This window comes from Sphaerodactylus townsendi, linkage group LG03 (assembly GCF_021028975.2).
Source record: "Sphaerodactylus townsendi isolate TG3544 linkage group LG03, MPM_Stown_v2.3, whole genome shotgun sequence".
In the NCBI taxonomy this organism is placed as follows: domain Eukaryota; kingdom Metazoa; phylum Chordata; class Lepidosauria; order Squamata; family Sphaerodactylidae; genus Sphaerodactylus; species Sphaerodactylus townsendi.
In genome coordinates this window covers 54,559,133-54,578,337 of record NC_059427.1, presented here as the reverse complement: position 1 = coordinate 54,578,337, position 19,205 = coordinate 54,559,133, and the positions used below count along the sequence as shown (strand labels likewise).

The 19,205-nt window shown below is 38.5% G+C and overlaps 1 protein-coding gene across 2 annotated transcripts in view; it reads left to right on the top strand.

The window, feature by feature from the left end:
* The first annotated feature begins 1,199 nt into the window (after window positions 1-1,199).
* CCDC66 (coiled-coil domain containing 66) overlaps window positions 1,200-19,205 on the top strand; it is a 42,416-nt gene continuing 24,410 nt past the window's right edge. Inside the window, exons 1-14 of one of the 2 annotated variants that reach the window (XM_048488168.1) lie at window positions 1,200-1,336; window positions 4,169-4,233; window positions 5,267-5,292; window positions 6,261-6,687; window positions 9,245-9,404; window positions 9,967-10,067; window positions 11,869-11,996; window positions 12,571-12,744; window positions 14,191-14,322; window positions 15,210-15,451; window positions 15,696-15,780; window positions 16,837-16,998; window positions 17,316-17,463; window positions 18,202-18,348. In XM_048488168.1, coding sequence (XP_048344125.1) covers window positions 1,326-1,336; window positions 4,169-4,233; window positions 5,267-5,292; window positions 6,261-6,687; window positions 9,245-9,404; window positions 9,967-10,067; window positions 11,869-11,996; window positions 12,571-12,744; window positions 14,191-14,322; window positions 15,210-15,451; window positions 15,696-15,780; window positions 16,837-16,998; window positions 17,316-17,463; window positions 18,202-18,348 — 2,008 coding nt within the window. In that variant the 5' untranslated portion in view covers window positions 1,200-1,325. The remainder of the gene's footprint in view (window positions 1,337-4,168; window positions 4,234-5,266; window positions 5,293-6,260; window positions 6,688-9,244; window positions 9,405-9,966; window positions 10,068-11,868; window positions 11,997-12,570; window positions 12,745-14,190; window positions 14,323-15,209; window positions 15,452-15,695; window positions 15,781-16,836; window positions 16,999-17,315; window positions 17,464-18,201; window positions 18,349-19,205) is intronic. The other variant, XM_048488169.1, reaches the window with a different exon arrangement.

Below are 19,205 nucleotides of genomic sequence, written 5' to 3'. Positions count from 1 at the left end.
AACACACATTCAAGAGCAGAATAGCGAGGAAAGCAGGGCAGGGGGGGGGGGAGTTGGAGAGGGGACATTGTTAGAACTCACCACCCCGCTTCTGCAAACAAACATTCTTTTTGAAGAACTGGGTGGATACATACAATCAACTATAATGTTCTTCTAGTAAAAGCACCATAAAAAGGTACTCAGCAAATCACTATAAACATCCAGTTGAGAGCTGGACCAAGTACTGTTCACTCCAATGCTTGATATTTTCCCACACCAACTGTCCAAAGACCTTTTACCTGGAGATGTCAGCCAAGAAACCTTACACATTCCCAGAGTGAGCTCCACCACTGACCCATTAGATTTGTGGCATGGTGGCAAATATCTGAGTACTGTACTTATTTAATAGAAAACATGCTGCAACTGTTGGCTATTCTTTAAATGACACCAACTAGGCGTCTTAAGTCTCCTGTTTTGCTAGTAGTGAAGTTTTGGGTCTGTTCTCATTTTATGAATGATAATTATTATGCTTCTGGCACAATCCCCACACAAAGCTTTGTCCAGATTCCACTTGGCCTATTCCAGCATGTGGGGAGTTCTTGATTTATGTGGAGTACACCTAGTATAAGAAAATAACTTCCATTTTCTGCCTTCAAATAACGTTTCATAAAGTTGCTCAATACATTAATTCTGTATAGTAATTAAAGGGCTGCATGGACCAGCCTTCTGAGTAGATTGCCCAACAAACATACACAAAAATCTAATACAATATCACCAGTACCATATAACTGTTAAATTTAGTTCCTTTCCTTATTTCGAAAATTACTAAGCGCAGGTAGTGACGTATTTTCTTAAAGTTTGGCCACAGCTAGTAATATATTCAGATTTTTAGTCTGAGCACCCCCGTGGTTCAATAATCTTGCGACAGGGTTGAGATCTGGTGGAGTCCTCTGGTGTAATAACATGATCATTGATCCTGCACAAAAAAGAAAGACAGACAGACAGCAGCTCCCCACTTGGGCCGCCGTTGGAGTTGGAACGTTCCTCCAGCCGCGAGACGGCTGCTGCTCCTCCGGCTCCCACCTCGCTTTCGGGCTGGACTCCAACTCCCACAATGCCTCGCGGGCAGGCAGCGGGACCCGCTCAGTGTGGGAAGCGCTCACTGGCGAAAAGGCCGGTGTCCCGGCAGGCCTATCAGCTGTCCTCTCATTGTGCGGTGGCAGCAACCGACGTACACACATTAAGCAGGGCTCGGTCGAGTCTGAGCATCCTCGCGGTCTGTGCCGTGGTGTCCTTCTTCTCCTGCCGGGCTCTCTTTGTTCTGTGGGCAGAACGGAGGAAGAGCCATGAATCTGGGGTAAGGCGCTGGCTGGCTGGCTGGCTGGCTGGCTTCTCCTTTCCTTGGCTCCGGGGCTTTGTGCTTTGTAGGGGGTCTCCCATTGTTATCACCTGAGATGTTCTTCCAGGAGGTGACATCGCCTGACCTCAAACCTCAGCTGAGCCTCCCCAGTCGGCAGGGTCTTCCTGCCGTAAGAAGCCTGCTGAGCTTGAATCCCACCCCTTCTGTTAATGGGGGGAAAGTGGAAGACTGTTCTGCCTGGGCAACGCGTTTGCAATCTTTGGGCGCTCTTGCTTTTGGGTCTCGGTTTGTTCTGTGAAGTGCCCTCAAGCCACAGGTGAATTAGGGCGACGCATTCTTTAAGAGGACGCCAAAGGACTCATTTGGCAGTCTTGACTTTGTGGGGTTTGCCACCAGTTTTCTCCAACTGCACGTGCTGCTGCTCAACGCAGTGAAGAGCAGCCAAATCAAACATCTTATATATACATCTGTGTTGGATGGATGGCAGGAGTTAGTGATATTATATGTCTTCCTTTAAGGAAAGTTAGTTACACAAGCTGGGGTCAACCCATCATGCTTCTTCCTCCTGGCATAGGAGCAGGTTAGGCTGCCTGCCATTTGTCTCTTGGTAACCCTTATACATTGTGATTCAAAATGTATGCATGATGCCAGTTTATTCAACAGAATACAGATCAGAGTGAATTGTTTTAAATATGGATTTCAATTGTGAAGAGAAAACATTATTTGAAAACATGGATTTAAGGCAACTTTTCTATATATTTAGATAATTCCTGAATAACAGTACTTGCTTAATTGGTTGCTATAACCATAAAAACATAATTATTTTTAAATTAATGTGCAGCCTGTAAATTCTGTAAATGCTTAAGCTTAGCATCTAAGTTGAAAAAAGATATATCGTTGGCTATTTTTGACCACCAAAAACATGGTTTTAAAAACCCGCAGCTCTTTGTGGATACTGTCTGAATCAAGTCTAGGAGGTGTTGCTTTTTTCCAGTGTATTTTTCAGTTTTAGTCTATCCTTCCTCTCTGGTTAGATGTGGGCTGAGCCCTACCCTTCCCTGTACCAACAAAAAGATAAATAATCTCAACCAGAAGCAAGAAGTAGTTGTAGTTATTTGGAATTGTACTAAGCTAATTGTCTAGGCCAAGTAATTGCTAGACACAAAGGTCACCCAGATGGATTACTGGGTGAAAACGGTTGGCGACTTGCCATCTCTGGCCCCAGTATCAAACATAATCACATGAACTGCTGACTAGTGAATATGCTTCCCCACAAAGCAGCCTATAGATCATAAATTCAGTTTTAAGAGATTGATAGGTCTTCATCACGTTCAGAAGCCACTCCTTTGAAGGGACACTTGCTATAGTTAAAACATGATCTTTTTTTTTGCCACCCTGATAAGTATGTTCATCTCCCAACTCCAAGGTGAATGTTAGTGTCCGCTTTTGATCACTTACATGAAATGAACAAACAACTTTCAAAATTATGACGACTTACAGTTCTTAGAGTACACTCTGTACTAGGGATCTTCAGGTTAGTGTGGCACTAGCTTTATCCCACTAACAGAATTTACAGCTCCTCCCTGTCCTCCCCCTCTCCAGTTTCTTTGTGGCAGTGGACACTCATGTTTGCTTAACTGCCGAAGCAGTATGCTATACATGAGTTGTTGACTTCTCTGTAACTGCTGAAAAACATCATGACAAGGTGGAGCATTTCTACAACTTCCAGCATTTAAAAAAAATTCAGTCATTAGGCATGATGCCTGTGGTTTGGATTGGAAGTATGTGAAACTATGTGTCAGACGGGAGCTCCAGGGAGGATGGGGATGAACAAACTGATGGCAAAATACTTTTGTTTTCCCTAGGTAACCAAGTAGAGGCACCCAGGGCCAGATGGCACTATCTCAGTCCTCTGACCTTGAGTCAACCCTGCATTCCTGTATTTCGTGCTCTCTGTAGTGTGGGATAGTTCTAAGGGAAAGGGAGGGGAAGGAGGATGTAAGATTGGTATATTGGGGTTGTTTGACTGTTCCAGCAGAACTAGCTTTTTCCCTCTAGCCTCTGTGCCTGCCAATAAAGACTTCTAAACCTTCAAGTTACAGCTTCTGGCTTGAGTCACAGATCCGGGGCCTGACAGTATGGCAGGATGGTGCAGGGGAAGGAGATAAACCTCTTTCTCGTGCTGTTTTCTGATTTTTAAAAACTGGCACTGGGCAGCTGATATTTGCTTTGTACTGATACAAGTACAGGTATGTTTCCCCAGTGAGACAAATATTGGCTGCCTGGGAAGAAGATTTTAGGTTCTATCAAATTCACTATGAATTGTTACACATGGCCATGTAATACTCTCAGTATGTCAACTGCTCTCCAAAAACTATTTAGAATGTAGTCTATATATACTAAACTCTAAACCCAAGCATTGCCCAGTAGGAATTTTTTTAAAAAAACTAGTATTTAATGATGAGATTTCACCAGAGGTTATTTTAATTTTCTGTCTTATGAAACATAGAGTGTGTTAGACATCTAAATATCTTTGCATCCCCCAGTCTTTTTTATCTTTTCTATTCCCGGCAATGATGGTGCCACAAAAGCAGTTCTGCATAATGCATAATAGGATTATGTGGTGGTAATGGAAAATATCAGGTTAAGAGGGGAGAGGGAATAGGATTATATACCAGATGCTGAGCTGTAACCTCTATTAAGTCAAATATTTACACATGTGAGGAGTTTTACATTTGTAAAAGTTCATTATAATTTAAAAAGTATGCTTCGTTCTTTGCCCAAGGCTACTTTGATTATAGCAACATATCATTTTGTATCATTTTACAGGGATGGATTAAAGCTTGAAACTGAAATACTGGATGGAAAAACTAGGCTGATATTGGCTCCTTCTGGTATGACTATCTTTGTATTTGATCACTGGTATTATGAACTTTTACAGTCCTTGTCTATCGACATATTTTCAACAAACACACATTTGATTATATTAGAACATGTCTGACTTAATTGAGTTACTGTAGTTTAGTTTCTTATGTATGCGTTGAAGACACTTATGTATGCATTGAAGACATGTATGCGTTCAGCGCATAAATGTTTACAGTAAACAATTAGGGCTGAACTGCACAGCTCTTTTTGTCTTGAATTTGTTTTTAATACATAGTAGCAATTAAACTTAAGATAAATAATTCAGCCACACACGTATGTACTGTTATCGAAGAATCTCTACTATAACTGGAGTCCTAAACACAGTGACTTGAAAAATATTTGATGTGAAAGGGGAATTGGCAGATGAGCAGTGCCTGTACAATTAACTCAAGCGTGTCTCTCGCACAAGTACCACACAGTTCAAGTGAGCAAGTCACTCCTGCAGGCACTTCTCAGCCTGGTGGTGGCAAGAATGCTCCAGACCCAAGCAGGCAGCAGTGAAGCAGTGTGTGGGTCCCAGCCTAGACCCAGGCTTGACCACCACCCACTTGATGCTGTTGCCCTCGAGTAAAAGCTTTGTTAACAGGAATACTGGCAGTCCTCCTTCCTCAAGGATGCATGTTAACAAAGCTTTTACCATATATTGAAATTAATATGTTCTTCTAACTAATGTTGCAGTTCACATAAATCAGTTTGCATGGCTGCAGGTAAGTAACATTTAAATGCACATCTTACAGGTGCTGCTCTTACATATGTTGCTAAAAGGTTGTTGAGTACTTTGAAAAGTGGGCTGCCACAACTGGACACAGTAGCCAGGCAGGTGGATATATTATATTTATTTACATGTATCTGTCACCTTTACAAGTTATCATTTTGCAAGAGTGAACTTGAAGGGCCTCCTTGTAGTGCTACTAAGTGATGTCATTACAGTTGATAACATTTGTAATGCTAAATGTTGTAATGATCCTAGTTCTCATTGGTGTATGTTTTTTCCTTTCACAGTGGGTAAATCCAAATCAAGTGTAAAGGTAAGTTTTTTGATGTCTCAGCATAATTAAGCGGGCCTCATAATGTGAGCAGCAATTTGAATATAATTTGTCACTAGTAGAAGATTTGTACCTAGACTTCTTCCAGTTTTTAGTTGGATGCTACTGTCGTTCAAAAAAATGGAACTCATGGCCAATTCTGTTGATATTTGCAAATTTAGATAGAATTTTACTTTATACTTCAAACAGCATGCTTCAGTGAAGGATTCTATTTATTCCAATTCTACTCAGAGTAATTTTCCAAACAAGACTGCTTTGTACTTGGGCTGTTACTGATAATTACAAATATGGATAGAGATCCATTAAGGGCTGAGAGTTTCTTTTTTCCTCTGAATAGCAGACTGCCATACCAGTTCGCAATCTGTGTCTGAAAGCTCCTTCAATGTCAAAAGCAGTTTGCTGTGCAGCAGGGTAAACACACATACTGAACTAGTTTATACAGAAGCAGCTTCCTGCAGAAGGAGGTTTGCCTGGATCCTTCCAATGTTTTGTGATTAGCCTCGTCCCGTGGCAAACATGCTGTGGTGGTATCCATTGTCCTTTTATCAAAATTTGTGTTTTTAATTTTAATCACTTGTTAGCTACCTTGAAGATTACTGGATGAAAGGAGAGCACAAATCTTTAAAATAAAAGTGATGCAATTCTTTGGGCCTATGTCCCCATGGTTTTTAATATTTCAAAAATCAAATAAAAGTGTGTACTTTTAGTACCCAGGGGGAAGCATTAAAACATTGCCTTATTCTAGCATAGTATTGTCTTTCTGTCCACCTGTACAACCCCATTGTATCAAGAGACTGCCGTCTTAACATTATTTGAGCAAGAGGAGATGTCCAGGTTTTTTTTTAATTAGGGCAGCTTCTTAAAAATCTATTTCAATAGCATGGCTTAGAAAAGAAGTGTCAGTTTTTGGCAGACTATTACAACTGGTACATTTGTTATTGTTTTAACAGATGTGTAATAAAAACAAAATCTTAAAGCACACGTTGAGAACAAAACAGAACGGGAATATTTTGAAGTCAGTGCAAACTACTTGTGAGATGAATGAATGTTTAACAAAACGCAGAACTGGATCAAGGCTTTCAGCAACGAAAGGTGGGAGAAACCATGAAATTATAATTCCAACTAAAGAGTCCAGACAGAAGGACCATGCTTTTGTAATCCACACTGACAGTACACCTGATATCTGCACCACCAGAGTGTCTGTTAAAAATCCTTCTGTCTACAATAAGAAGTCCAAAAAGGCTCCCATTTCTGTTGAAGATCTAAGGGACAGTTTGGTATGTTTAACACAACAGCAACTTGAACAGATCTTGACGGCTGTAAAAGGAGGAACCAAAGGAATCTCGCAGCTTCAGGATAAAAAGGCAGAAAAAACAAGTAAGATGGTTACTTTCCACCAAGAATTACCTTATTTTCATACCAGCTGTTAAGCAAGCCTAACTCTTCATGAAATGTTTGCATCAACATTAAGTGATAAGATATTCTTAAATCTGAAAAATAAAGGGAGTCTTTTATTCTTGAATTGTTGCTTGCTGGTCAGTGTATTCTATCAATTGTTTGGGCTTAGAAGAAAATAAAGTTGTTTCTCTTAAGTTTAGGTTCTAATCCTGTTTAATTAATAAGAACATAAGAACATAAGAACATAAGAATATTGTGCCCTTAAATATTCTAATGTGAAATACTGCACAATCCCTGGCATATTTTTACAGCCTGTGTACTCCTTTCTGAAATGATTTCATTTTTAAGTCTAGAGGTGTCCTCTCCAGCAGAAGGAAGGGCAAAATTCATACTCCCTTGTATTGTCGAAGGCTTTCATGGCCAGATTCAACTGGTTGTGGTGGGATTTCCAGGCTGTGTTGCCATGGTCTGGTAGATCTTGTTCCTAATGTTTTCCCTGCATCTGTGGCTGGCATCTTCAGAGGTGTATCACAGAAAAAAGTCTGCACAATGCACTCAACCGCACCTTTGCATAGCAAGTTCCACCCAAACACCTACAGCATACCCCACTAAACTTTCCCTTCTCACTAGACACAGTGTGAAACAGACCTTTCTCTGTGATACACCTCTGAAGATGCCAACCACAGCATGCGACTCCTTTCAGGTACATCTAGTCGGGGCTGGATTACACCGGTCCTGTACCAACTTCACTGGCTGCCCATTGAGTTCCAGGTCATGTTCAAAGTGTTGGTTCTGACCTTCAAGACCATTAGTGGCCTTGGACCTACATATCTAAGGGACTGCATCTCCCTGTTCTGCCCCATCAGGTCCCTCTGCTCCTCAGAGGAGAACCTACTGGAAGTCCCTAGTCCAAAAGATATCCGGATGGCCTCTATGAGGGCAAGGGCTTTTACGGCCTTGGCCCCTACATGGTGGAACAGGCTCCCTACAAGGTTTCCACAGGGACTGTAAAATGGATCTGTTCTGCCAGGTGTTCGGCCAGCCAGGTTGATTGGTAGTTCCCTATAACATCTAGGCCTCCTGTGGGTACAGTAAGGGGGTGAATAAATGTCGCCATCTGAGCTAGTTTGTTTTATAATGCATATCTGTTTTTATATTGTATATTTATTGTGATTTTATTGTTTTTAAGATCATTCTTCACTGCCCTGAGCCCTTCAGGGGAGGGTGGTCTAAAATGTTGAAATATAAATTAAATAAATAAATAAAACACTGATGCTCAGAAAAGTAGATATTTCCATATAAACATGATCACTAGGTGATTGTGGAAATATATAATTATTTGGGTAGGTGAGTACCAACATCAGATATACTTTGAACACAGCAGGTTGATCCAGTGCTTCAACGCTGTTGTTAGTGAATTCAAGATAATCTATGGCTCAAGAAAGTGAGAGTAATCAAGAAAAGGAAAAGTCCTGAGGTTAAAGAGTTGCAGACTATGGGAAACTTTCATGTTCAGAGGCAGGAAGCCTTTGAGTATCAGTGCTCACGAGGCACTATCAGGCAGAGTCCCTGGCCTTTATACCTCTTACTTGGTCCTCCTGGGCAACCAGTTGGCCTCTGCATGAAATAGGCTGCTGGACTATGTGGTCACTGGTCTGATCTAGCAGGGTACTTATTATGTTCAGTTGAATGGGATTCTGCTACATTGAATTTAAATTTGGATGCCCAAATTTAAGCCAATACATTTAAAAAGCAACTTTGAAGTGGTCCACCAAAATAGGCATGTTGACCTTCCTAGACATGTCAATATCAAATTTATAAGAAGAGCTCCAGAAACAGTAGTATTAGTATTTTTATTGTTTTTAAGTTGGAGTGAATGAACTTAATATGTGTTTGTACCATTGAGCAACAGCCGACTTACGGGGACCCCAGCAAGGAGCTTTCAAGGTAAGTGAGAGGCAGAGGTGGTTTGCCATTGCCTTTCTCTGCAATGTCTTTGGGTCTCCCAGCTGAGTACAAACCCTGCCTAACTTATGATGTCTGACAAAATCAGACTATACCTTGCCCTCCTAAATCTTATAAAGTGCTTTAAAAAAAAGTGCAAGGGAGGATGTAAATTTTCTGAATATGTAAAAAACCAAACAACAAAAATCACAGGGGCGACTTCTTATGTGAAGATCAAACAGCAAGGCACACAGTATAAATCATATATGGTAAGTAACTGAACTGAAGCTTTCAAATATGCATAAAGTTGAACTCCACTTTGATATTTGTTGTTCCAGTGTATAAGAGATCAATTTCTCAATAATTTTGTATGTGTTGATTTCTTCTCTAATAAATCAGTATACTCTACTAGGGAATTCTTCAAATCCTTCTCAGCCAAGCAGAAATCACAAGGGCGTTTTATGAGTCTCTTTTTAAAAAGTAAAAGCAGTAATTTTGTGACCCTTGGTATGACTTAACTTTTCCTTTAAATGACTATAAATAGAAAACCTACTAAAGCATTGAATTTAAAGAGTACTTTTTTATTTTCCAGTTCAAAACAGTTCAGATCTTAACCCTCCTGTTGATCAAGTACCAGAAGAAGAGAACATAATGGGATTACTTCAGAAAGCTGGTGAAACTCTATCTGTCCCAAGTGAAAACAGTTTAAGAAACAAAGATTTATTGAAACATGCTGAACAGAAAATTATCGTGTATGTAAATCTTTTCTATTAAGAGTTCAAATTTGTTTGACTTTCTATAACATTAATGCTTTTGAAAGATAATATAAATTTCAGGATGAATGGACGACTCCTTAAATATGATACAAAATACACTGTTAAAGAATTATACAAGGATAGTTGCATTAAAAACTCATGAACAGGATATTTGCAAGCATTATACAGCAGGTATTTGATTGCTTTTTGTCTCAGACACTGTCAAAGAGTCAAGGTAGGTATTATGCAGGCAAACACATACACAACTTTGATGCGGCAATTTCTTTTTTCAGTCAAAAGTTTTATCTGTTCCTTTAGGAGCTAGCCAGTAGAGATGTTCTGTAGACTTCAGGAGAAACAGACAAGGAACACCTGTACAAAGTTATGGGAAAATCTTGTTATCTGATTCCTGAGCCACCAAGACAGGCAGAACTACAGGGAATACCACCATGTAAACCTGCTTTAAATCTGCTCCAATTCTAATATTCTTAACATGCTAGAATACTAATAGTTAATTCCATTTAAACCTTAAAACTTTTCTCCAAATTGTCTTCAACAGGAACTCATGGAAACCAGCTGACATATTTAGTACTCTAGGTGAAAGAGAAAGGGATAAACCCTTGTTGGATGCAAAGAAGTCCCAATGGAAAAAGGAACTAGGTACTGTGTAATTAGCTTCATTTACATGCTGCAACTGGTTATTAAATAACCTTTTTATTTTATGTAAATATTTTGTCAGTGTGGTTAACTTTTTATAGAACTAATATTTGATTAAGCTATTGTTAACCAAGCTTCTAATGAAGTTCCATTTTTAGTAATATACACTTAAACAGTCAATATTTAAACTAGGCAAGTATTTGACATTTAAATGTCAAGTAGTCTGTCATTCTCTTCATTATATATGTTAATCCAGTATAGCTGATTCTTAAATACCTGCAGTGTTTGTCAGCTTTTATAATCACATGAACATAGAATTGAGATCTTTTCTACACGAGTTACTCTCAATTTTCTTGGGTATCAATCTGCAATTAGTGGAATCAGTCATTCCTGTTAATTTTTACAATTGTGGGGTCTGTTTTCTTCTGCAGAAGGCTTAAATAATTAGGATTGTCAAGGGAGGGTGCTGTTATCTGATATCATTATTGATGGTGTCATAATATCTCCCTTTTTTTAAAAAAGGGCCCTCTAAAATATTGATATAATGCTGTAGTGTTCTCTGAATTTTCAGTTTTCATTTTAAAAAAGAGTAATTTTTCCATCTGTTCCCTCATAGTGATATAGAGGCAAAGGCATATCTCCACAGAGGAAGGGACTAGAAACTTAGTTTAATTCCCAGTTTTCATTAAAACAAATTATAATTACACACTACAGCATTATATTGATGTTTTAGGGTCACTAAAAAACAAAACAAACTCAGTCATCGTGGCGGTAGAGGTGGTGGTTTAACAATGATGACAGTCCAGTCATTGAAAAAAATAGGGCCTCCCATTAGTTGATCTTCACAGCATTTAATTTATAGTCTTACAAGAGCTGTCCTGTAAAAAAAAAAATTCGTGTTATGTGTAAGAATGCAAAATGTGAATATACAAAGGTCAGATTGCTTATTTTGAATTAAAACTATTTCCTTCCAAACCTTTTTAAAAAGTGGGCTAGAGATGGGTGGGACACAGAAGTCATAAGGGAGCAAGTTGTTTGGTGGTTGCTGCTAAGCCTGGTCAAAAGCCAAACAACCCTGGAAAGAGCCCTGCCCCTCCCCCAGCATTTTATGACAGAAACTGAGGCTTGAAGGCTGGCAGTACTGTTGTGGCTGCCTAGGAATTGATACTGAAAGCATTTGTTTCTTAAAGGTATAGGTTTTGCTTCTGTTATTTTGTGGAAGTTCTATTACTCTGGAATTAAGTATCCACAGATAGGGACAAATTGGGAATAAAATATACTGAAAAGTTTATATTTCCTCCTTCCTATGACAGCTGGAATGGCCATTTGGGGCTGCTGTGGGAGGGGGAGTTGCATAAGATATGCTCTGTATGTGGAAGTCCTCATGCAGAAACATGAGATTGGATCCTCCCTCCAACATCTATTTTTAAACTTTTCATCATTATATTCAAAGCATGCATATTTTAAAAAGTGATGTAAAATGAAATATTGATATAAATTTTTATTCGTTCTAATTAATATTGAACTCTGAGCACCTTAGGAGAAAAGACAAAATAATATGTACAAAAAATAAATAACTGTATATGCTCATGGTAGTCTTTGGAAAAATCCTCTCCCCTCCCTTCCCCTTCTTTGCTTCCTTCCTTCAAACCTCTGTACAGTCATTTTTATTATATGTTTGAGATCTCCCATTAAACTTTAAATTCAAAAAAATGGTTTTTATCTAATAACTATAATTTAAAAACTTCAAATGACTGCTTATTTGTACTTATGGAATAGCTCTGATCTGTTTCTGTTCTTAAAGATGAGCAGGTAGCTTTAAAGAAGAAACTCCAAGAAAATTTAGACTCCGAGTCAAAATGTCACCTGTGGCAGAAAGCAAATGCAGTAAAAAATTGCTCAGAGAAAGGACAGATGGCTAATCAAATTCAGGTAAAAGAACTACATTACTTAGTATTTTTAGCTTCCTCATTTTGCCCCATTTGGGCCCCATCACTTTCTTCCTGTTAGGGATCCAGAGCTGCTTAGATTTCTCTCCTCCATTTTATCCTCACAACAACCCTGTGAAAGTATGTGACTGGCCCCAAATCACCCAGCAAACGTTCATGGCAGCATGGCAATTTGATCCTAGTTTGACTGTCTGACCACTACATGGCAATGGCTTATTTATGTTACTCAAATTCTAATATTACTTTTGTTTGGCAGTTGGATGTTTGCATTTTCAGTTCTTTTTGTTTATCTTTAGAGAGTGTTGGGTGTTCAAATGAATGGGCAGATAGTTTGGAAATTCTACTGCCTGTTCAAGCAACAACTTTGTAGGCCCATTCTAAATAAATGGTGACATCTTTAGGACACTTTCTCCAAACATTCCTTGAATTACTGTATGATGTGTAATATAGAGTGGTTAGTTTCTTGTAGTGAACAAGAATAATTGCATGACATAAAACACTGCATTCAGATATACCATAAAAAGTTGCTTGAAGTTACCAAATTACTTCCTTTGTAGATGCCATTTTCAGAGGATCTGAGTTCTACAACAGACGATATCCTCATTTGTAGAAGTTCAGCCACTGAGGCTAGTGAACCTTCACCCAGTATTTCAAGCAGCCAAACTGGACAGTTCTCTAATTTCAGTTCTCCAGACTTGCCAGCTGCTATTCGATCATCTTTTGTGTTAGGGGTAAGAAAGTACTTGCATGCAATATTTTGTATTTAAGCCTGCAACTTCAGGTGAAGCATTTCTCTGTTTCTGGGATGGTCTGCCTAAAAGATATTCCAAGAGATTCAGTGGGCACTTTTTAGGGTACAGGTGTGATTAGATACATTGGCTACTTCCATCTCTGATTCTGTTAATTCTGGGGATATTTAAAGATTGTCTACTGTCTTTGTGTCATAGCGTATTTGGAAAAACGGGCTTTCCAGCATGTTTTGCATTCTAGTTTAGCTTCAAATGTATACATGCATTAAAAGTAATATTTTCAAAAAAGTAGTTTTTGTTTTAAAAGAACAAAAAATATCTTATAGAACGTTGAAGAACTGTATAGGTCAGGGGTAGGGAACCTGCGGCTCTCCAGATGTTCAGGAACTGCAATTCCCATCAGCCCCTACCAGCATGGCCAATTGGCCATGCTGACAGGAAACTGATGAGGTGAATCCCATCTGAGCTCCATTCTATTCAAATTAACTTGTGATAATTTAGACAGATACATGCTAATGACTATTAATTGGAACTTAATGTGGGTATTAAGACAATGTCCTAGTAGTGGACTCAAAATTAAAGAATCCTGTAATTTATTACAGCTGCATAAAATAATAAGAACCTGTTTTTAAAAATAAGCTAAGAATGTTATATTAAAAACTTGATATATGGCTAGTCAATGCTTATGTTGCCTGTACTATATTTTATGAGCTTTTGACTACATTAACAGATCAAAGTTACTGTCTTAAAATTTGGATTATAGGAAATTGGGAATTTGTGATTTATAAAACGTGCTTGAATTTCAGCAGATTCTCAAGGATTGCATGCATATATGATGTGCATTCCAATGTCTAATTTACAGAATAATCTTTTACTTGCCAATGTTTTTTAATGGACAATTACTATTAAAAATTTATTTATTTAAAGTATTTACCAACTTTCTATAGTCATATTCAAGGTAGTTTACAAAATACAGTTATCAAAACTGTTTAAAATGGACAAAAGATCTTATGAGTTTGAGCAAGCCAAGCTGAATTTGAAGTAGAATTGTGTACAAATTATGAGCATGTTATTGCTAAAATGTATAAATTGTTGAAATTTGAGGAAGAATAAGTGAAAGAACCTATGAAGATGGGTTCGAGTTTTAGGGTATAATATACAAATAGAACAGTGGGAAAATTTGTGATTTCATGTTTCAAATTCACGTTAAATTCTAGCTTCAAGGAGAATTTCTATAAAGTGATGTATTGGCATATGTCACCAGAGAAATTAGCTAGAATGCATAAAGATATTTTGAATGTATGTTGGAAATGTGAAAAACAGGAAAGAACATTTTAAGTGACAGCTCAAGTGTTTTTATTTAAAAAGTTGAAACAGGTTAAAAACAATCCGACTGAAGTGTCAGAAGTACAATTTTTCTTTTTTTAGGAAGCAGCTCCAGTGGAGCATCCTTTCAGTGCTGTAAAACGTGAACAACAGAAAAAGTGGCTTGAAGAGCTTGATAAACAAAAGGAAGCTGCAAAACTACGTAAAAAAGAAGAAAAAAGTGATTTATCAAAGGTAATTGTGGTTTGGTGTCTACAGATAAGAAAGCATATATCACCTGCTTTCCATTCCTGCCACCCCAGACTCATTCAGGAGAGGAAGAGTTAAATCAGGCCAATAAGCATCTGGCTATGTATTGCATACTACTCACGGACGAAATACCATGCAATGTGTGGGGTGGCAGTGAGGAGAGTGAATCAGTTGAAATTGCCTCAGTCTTTCTCATGTCAGCCTCCTGTGCATATGAAGTTCACAAAGCTCCCCAAACCCCACTGTGGCTTTGGAGAAGCCACCCAGGCTGCTGGAGGAAAGGGGAGGAGGGTGAGATCTGTGACCACAAGCACTTTCTGCTTGTGCTTTGTACAGTCCAAGCAACTGAACAAAGATGCTTAGCCTAAGGTTGCATGCGACTGTTTTAAAAACAATTATGGGACAATATATTGTGGAAGGCTTTTATGGCCAGAACCAACTGGCTGTTGTAGGTTTTCTGGGCTGTGTGGCCGTGGTCTGGTAGTTTTAGCTTCTAACATTTTGCCCGCATCTATGGCTGCATCTTGAGAGGCATGTCACAGTAAGATGTATTTCGCTCCATGGCACTGTGTGGACAGATGTGTTTCTTACTGTGACATGTCTCTGAAGATGCCAGCCATAAATGCGGGCAAGATATTAGGAACTAAAACTACCAGACCATGGCCATACAGCCCAAAACTTCAACAGCCCATTATGGGACAGCATACCTAGCACTGTGAATCTCTTTAGCACTTTCTATGAGCTCTCAACAGTTATACAGGAAATCTAATATGCAAATCTTAATCTTTAATATATTTACATTTATATAAAAGCAGAATATATATTTTAAATATGAACATTCTTAATATTTTGTTGCTTCATCTTTTTCTTAGGCTGAAGAGCATGACCGATGGACGATGCATTTTGATTCTTTCAGAAATCATGCTTATGCTTCCTCACAATACCCTTTAAATGCAACATATAAAAAGTCGATTGAAACATTACAGTTTTCACCGGAGCCTCAAGACTCAATTACTTTTACACCTACAGCTTTATGCCATCCCACACCTACAGAGGTGGAAAATTCAGGAAAATCAGTTGGGAGCAATATTTCAGAATCTAGTCAGAAAGGCAGGTGAGAGTTCCCCTTAGTTTTCATTGTTTATTTTCCAGCACTTTATAGCAGCAGCATAATTTTCTTTAACCTTACTGCACTGACATTCCATAGTTATTATGAGCACAAGTGAAATTACTGTGAAATAAAAGCTGATATACAGAACTGTCAAAGATTCTCTACACTCCTACATAAGGCTCTGAATACACACACGTATGTCTTTGTTTAGATTATGCTTTCTGTTTTTAAATACTATTTTTCATAGTTTCCTTCGTTCAATGACTGCACTTTTGGATCCTGCTCAACTTGAGGAAAGAGAAAGACGGCGGCAGAAGCAGTTAGAACATCAGGTATAATCATTAACGTCTGATCAGGCTTGGTATTTTATATCTCACTTTTTTCCTGATGTCTGGAAAACCAGAAAAGGCACTATCATTCAGTAAAGATAAAAACAGCACAGGGAAAGATAGGAGATGTAGCAATGGTGTTAAGCTTTCTCTGTGACATAAGGCTTCTTTTTTCTGAATCATGGCTTCTTTCTTGTAGCTGGTTCAGGTTACCCTTTTAAGTTGAACCATTCATCTTGCAGTTTGAGAGGTTTCCTTTATTCCGAGTGTACGAATTCAGCTAAACAGTGCTATTGTTTTCACATGCACCCCTACTTCCTGCAGAACTGCTCCCCCCTTCCTTTTGCATGTATACATTTATGTCTGCTTTGCCATTTGGAGGAGGTGGAAAAGAGAGAGTCAAGTGGCTCAAGTAGTGCTAGTATGGCCAGTAGGGCAAGTATTCAGCTGCTCTGTGTGGCTTGTTGAAATCTCATAGCTAGGAAAAAGAACTTTTGTGCAAAATTATTGGGACATAGCTGAAATGCACGAGTGCCAGGTTGCATATATTGTGCCTATAAAAACACTCTGTCAAAAAGTCCCTGTTGTGATAACAGATGTTCCCAGCCACTAATGTAGCTTAAAAATTCTTAGAAGTCACTTTGGTCGAGGGAACCATAAATTATTTTCTATTGAATGGTATCCCTGCTGAATCCAAGTGTAGTCTGAAAATGGATTTTGCTAATGTGTTTTAAAAATTATTAGGAAGTGTTACAGTGCAGCTGCTGTAAAAGATGAGGCTACTTTATTTATTTTGTAATAATAATCTAGTTCAGGTGACTCCATTGGTAGCATGTTGGGGGAGGGGAGGAGTCTGATAGAAGATAATACACAAAGAGTATTTTAGCTTTAGAACTTTATTTCTGTTTATTTTGAGACAATACACAACTAACATATTAAGCCAGTTATCATATCTCCAGCATACCTCCCCAAAAAAGAGATTATAGTCACATTAAACCATTTCCAGAGGCCATATTCTACCTGCTCATTACTTTTAAAAACATTTTATCATTCTCCTAGAAAGCCATAATGGCTCAAGTAGAAGAAAAACGAATGAAGAAACAACTTGAAGAAGAGCAGAGGAAGAGGGAAGAGCAAGAAGAAGAATGCCGGCTTGCAAGAGAACAAGAGTTGATGAAAAAGCAGTTTGAAGATGATCTGCTCAGACAAAAGCAAAAAGAGGTAGGCATGCAGCTATGCACTATGGAGCCACATGCAAGGACGTAGGTAAGGGAGGGGGGTTTCACGGGTTCAGACCCCTCCCATTATATGTCTGGCTTGTTTGAAACAATGCATAGAATGGAACAGCTGGAAAGTCAGCTCAGTCACTGAACCCACCCCATAAAAGATCTATACCTACGTCACTGGCCACATGCATTTAAAAAATCCCACATTCTGCAAGTCAAAGAAGTATTCAGATCTCTAAGAGATCTTTAAAAGATGTTTCTTCCTTTGATCTCTTATTAATGTCCTTATATATTTTCCATTCATTCTGATAGGAGATCATGACCCTTAAAACAAATGAGCTGTATCAGTCAATGCAACGAGCACAAGAGTTAGCCCAGAGATTGAAACAAGAACAGCGTATTAAAGAGTTGGCTCAGAAAGGACATGATATTTCCAAACTTCAGAAGAATCTTGGTAGTAGTAAGTACCAGTGTTGAGTAGAGTTGGTTGATGAAGCAATGTTTTTCAAGTAGCATCATTGACACTTTTTGTCCAGGGGGAGGGGGGCCGCAGGGGATTTTTTGCACCATGAGAAAGCGTCCTTTGGCCTCCAACATTTCAAACACAATAACCTGGTGTTCCAAACAATAAGAGCAGTGTAATACATTTTTATTAGGGCCAATCCGATTGTCAGAAAGTTTTTGGGTATTCCAGAATGCTTACTGAGTCTGGGTGTTTAATAAAACAATTAGGGAAAGGGAGATAAATGTTTCAGGACATGCTGGAAAAGCACAGCTGATAACTTTTTCTTTAGTATCATGGAATATCTTTTTCTCTCCCATCCTTTTTTTTTCTTTGGACTGAACAGTCCCCCTTGGTGAGTTCTGGAGAACTTTTGACAGCTTGGTTGGTTTTAGTAAAAATGTATTATACTGCTGTTCCTTATTTTTAACAATTTGCATAGCATTTGTAATTTGTAATGGCTTGGTTCAGACAATATTACAAAAGTTTTTGTCCCACACTTCTAGTGTAAAATTCATGCTATACCGACCCTGGAGAACAATACAATGATTAAAAATAGTCAGCAACATAAGAAGGCATTAAAATGGAAACATACATTTTAAATTAAAAATGAATTAAGCTGATGTCAATTAGGTAGAATGTTAATTCTAGTATCCTGACTATTTGATCATGTTATTTGCTTTTTGTCTTTTTCAGGTGATATATTGAATGAGAGTATTGACCTGAATGGCTTTTCAGATGTCATCAAACTACATGATCATTGTTCTGCAGAGAACACGAGAATGGTAAATCAAGAGGTCAAAACTGTCCTCTCTCCTCGGAAGGACACTGCTGTGCAGACAGGTACACAAGTTCATTAAGTACCATGTTCATTTTCTTGATCTATTGATTAAGGTTTTAATGGCACAGGAAGTAATGTGGTCAGTGATTAGATAGAGTTTCCATATTCTTGCAGATTAAAAAGGTACTTTATTCTAGAGATATTTCGATTAAATAGCTTTACTATTAAATCATAACATAATTCCTACTGCTAGAAAAATATTTTGGATGTTAAACTTGGGACAAGATTCTCATATTTAGTTTGCTAAAGCATCCACACTTATGCTTCATCTATTCCTAAGGTCTGCGGTGCTACTTGAGAAGTTACGCGAAGCAAATTCCGAATACATCATAAACTTTTGTTTTTAAACTACAGAATATACAGTGGGATGTTAGAGTTTATTATAGCTTTGATTATGTTATTCCTTATGTGCAGTGGGAATAATGTGCTGTCTGGTGGGGCGGGAGCGGGGAGTTGAGAAACAAATGGTGGCAGGATATGGTAAATTGCTGGCCAGTGAGATGTTTGTGGAGAGAAGAAAGCAAATCATGCTGACTCTTCGCAATATATTGTGAATTTAACAATACTATCCTTTAGGCAGAACAGAATGGCAAGCATATGGGCTATCATTTCGGATCATTTGAATTCTACAAGAGAGATAATGTTGAAGTTTTCAGTGCAGCTATGACAGGGTCTGAAATAGGACTGCGTGTTTGAAATAGGACAGTGTCTAAAATAGAGCTGGATTTATACCACACCTTTCTCTCCTGTGAGGAGACAAGGAGGCTTTCCAATTCCTTTCCCTTCCCCTCCCTACAACGGACACCTTGTGAGGTAGGTAGGGTTGAGAGAGCTCTGAAGAACTGTGACTAGCTCAAGG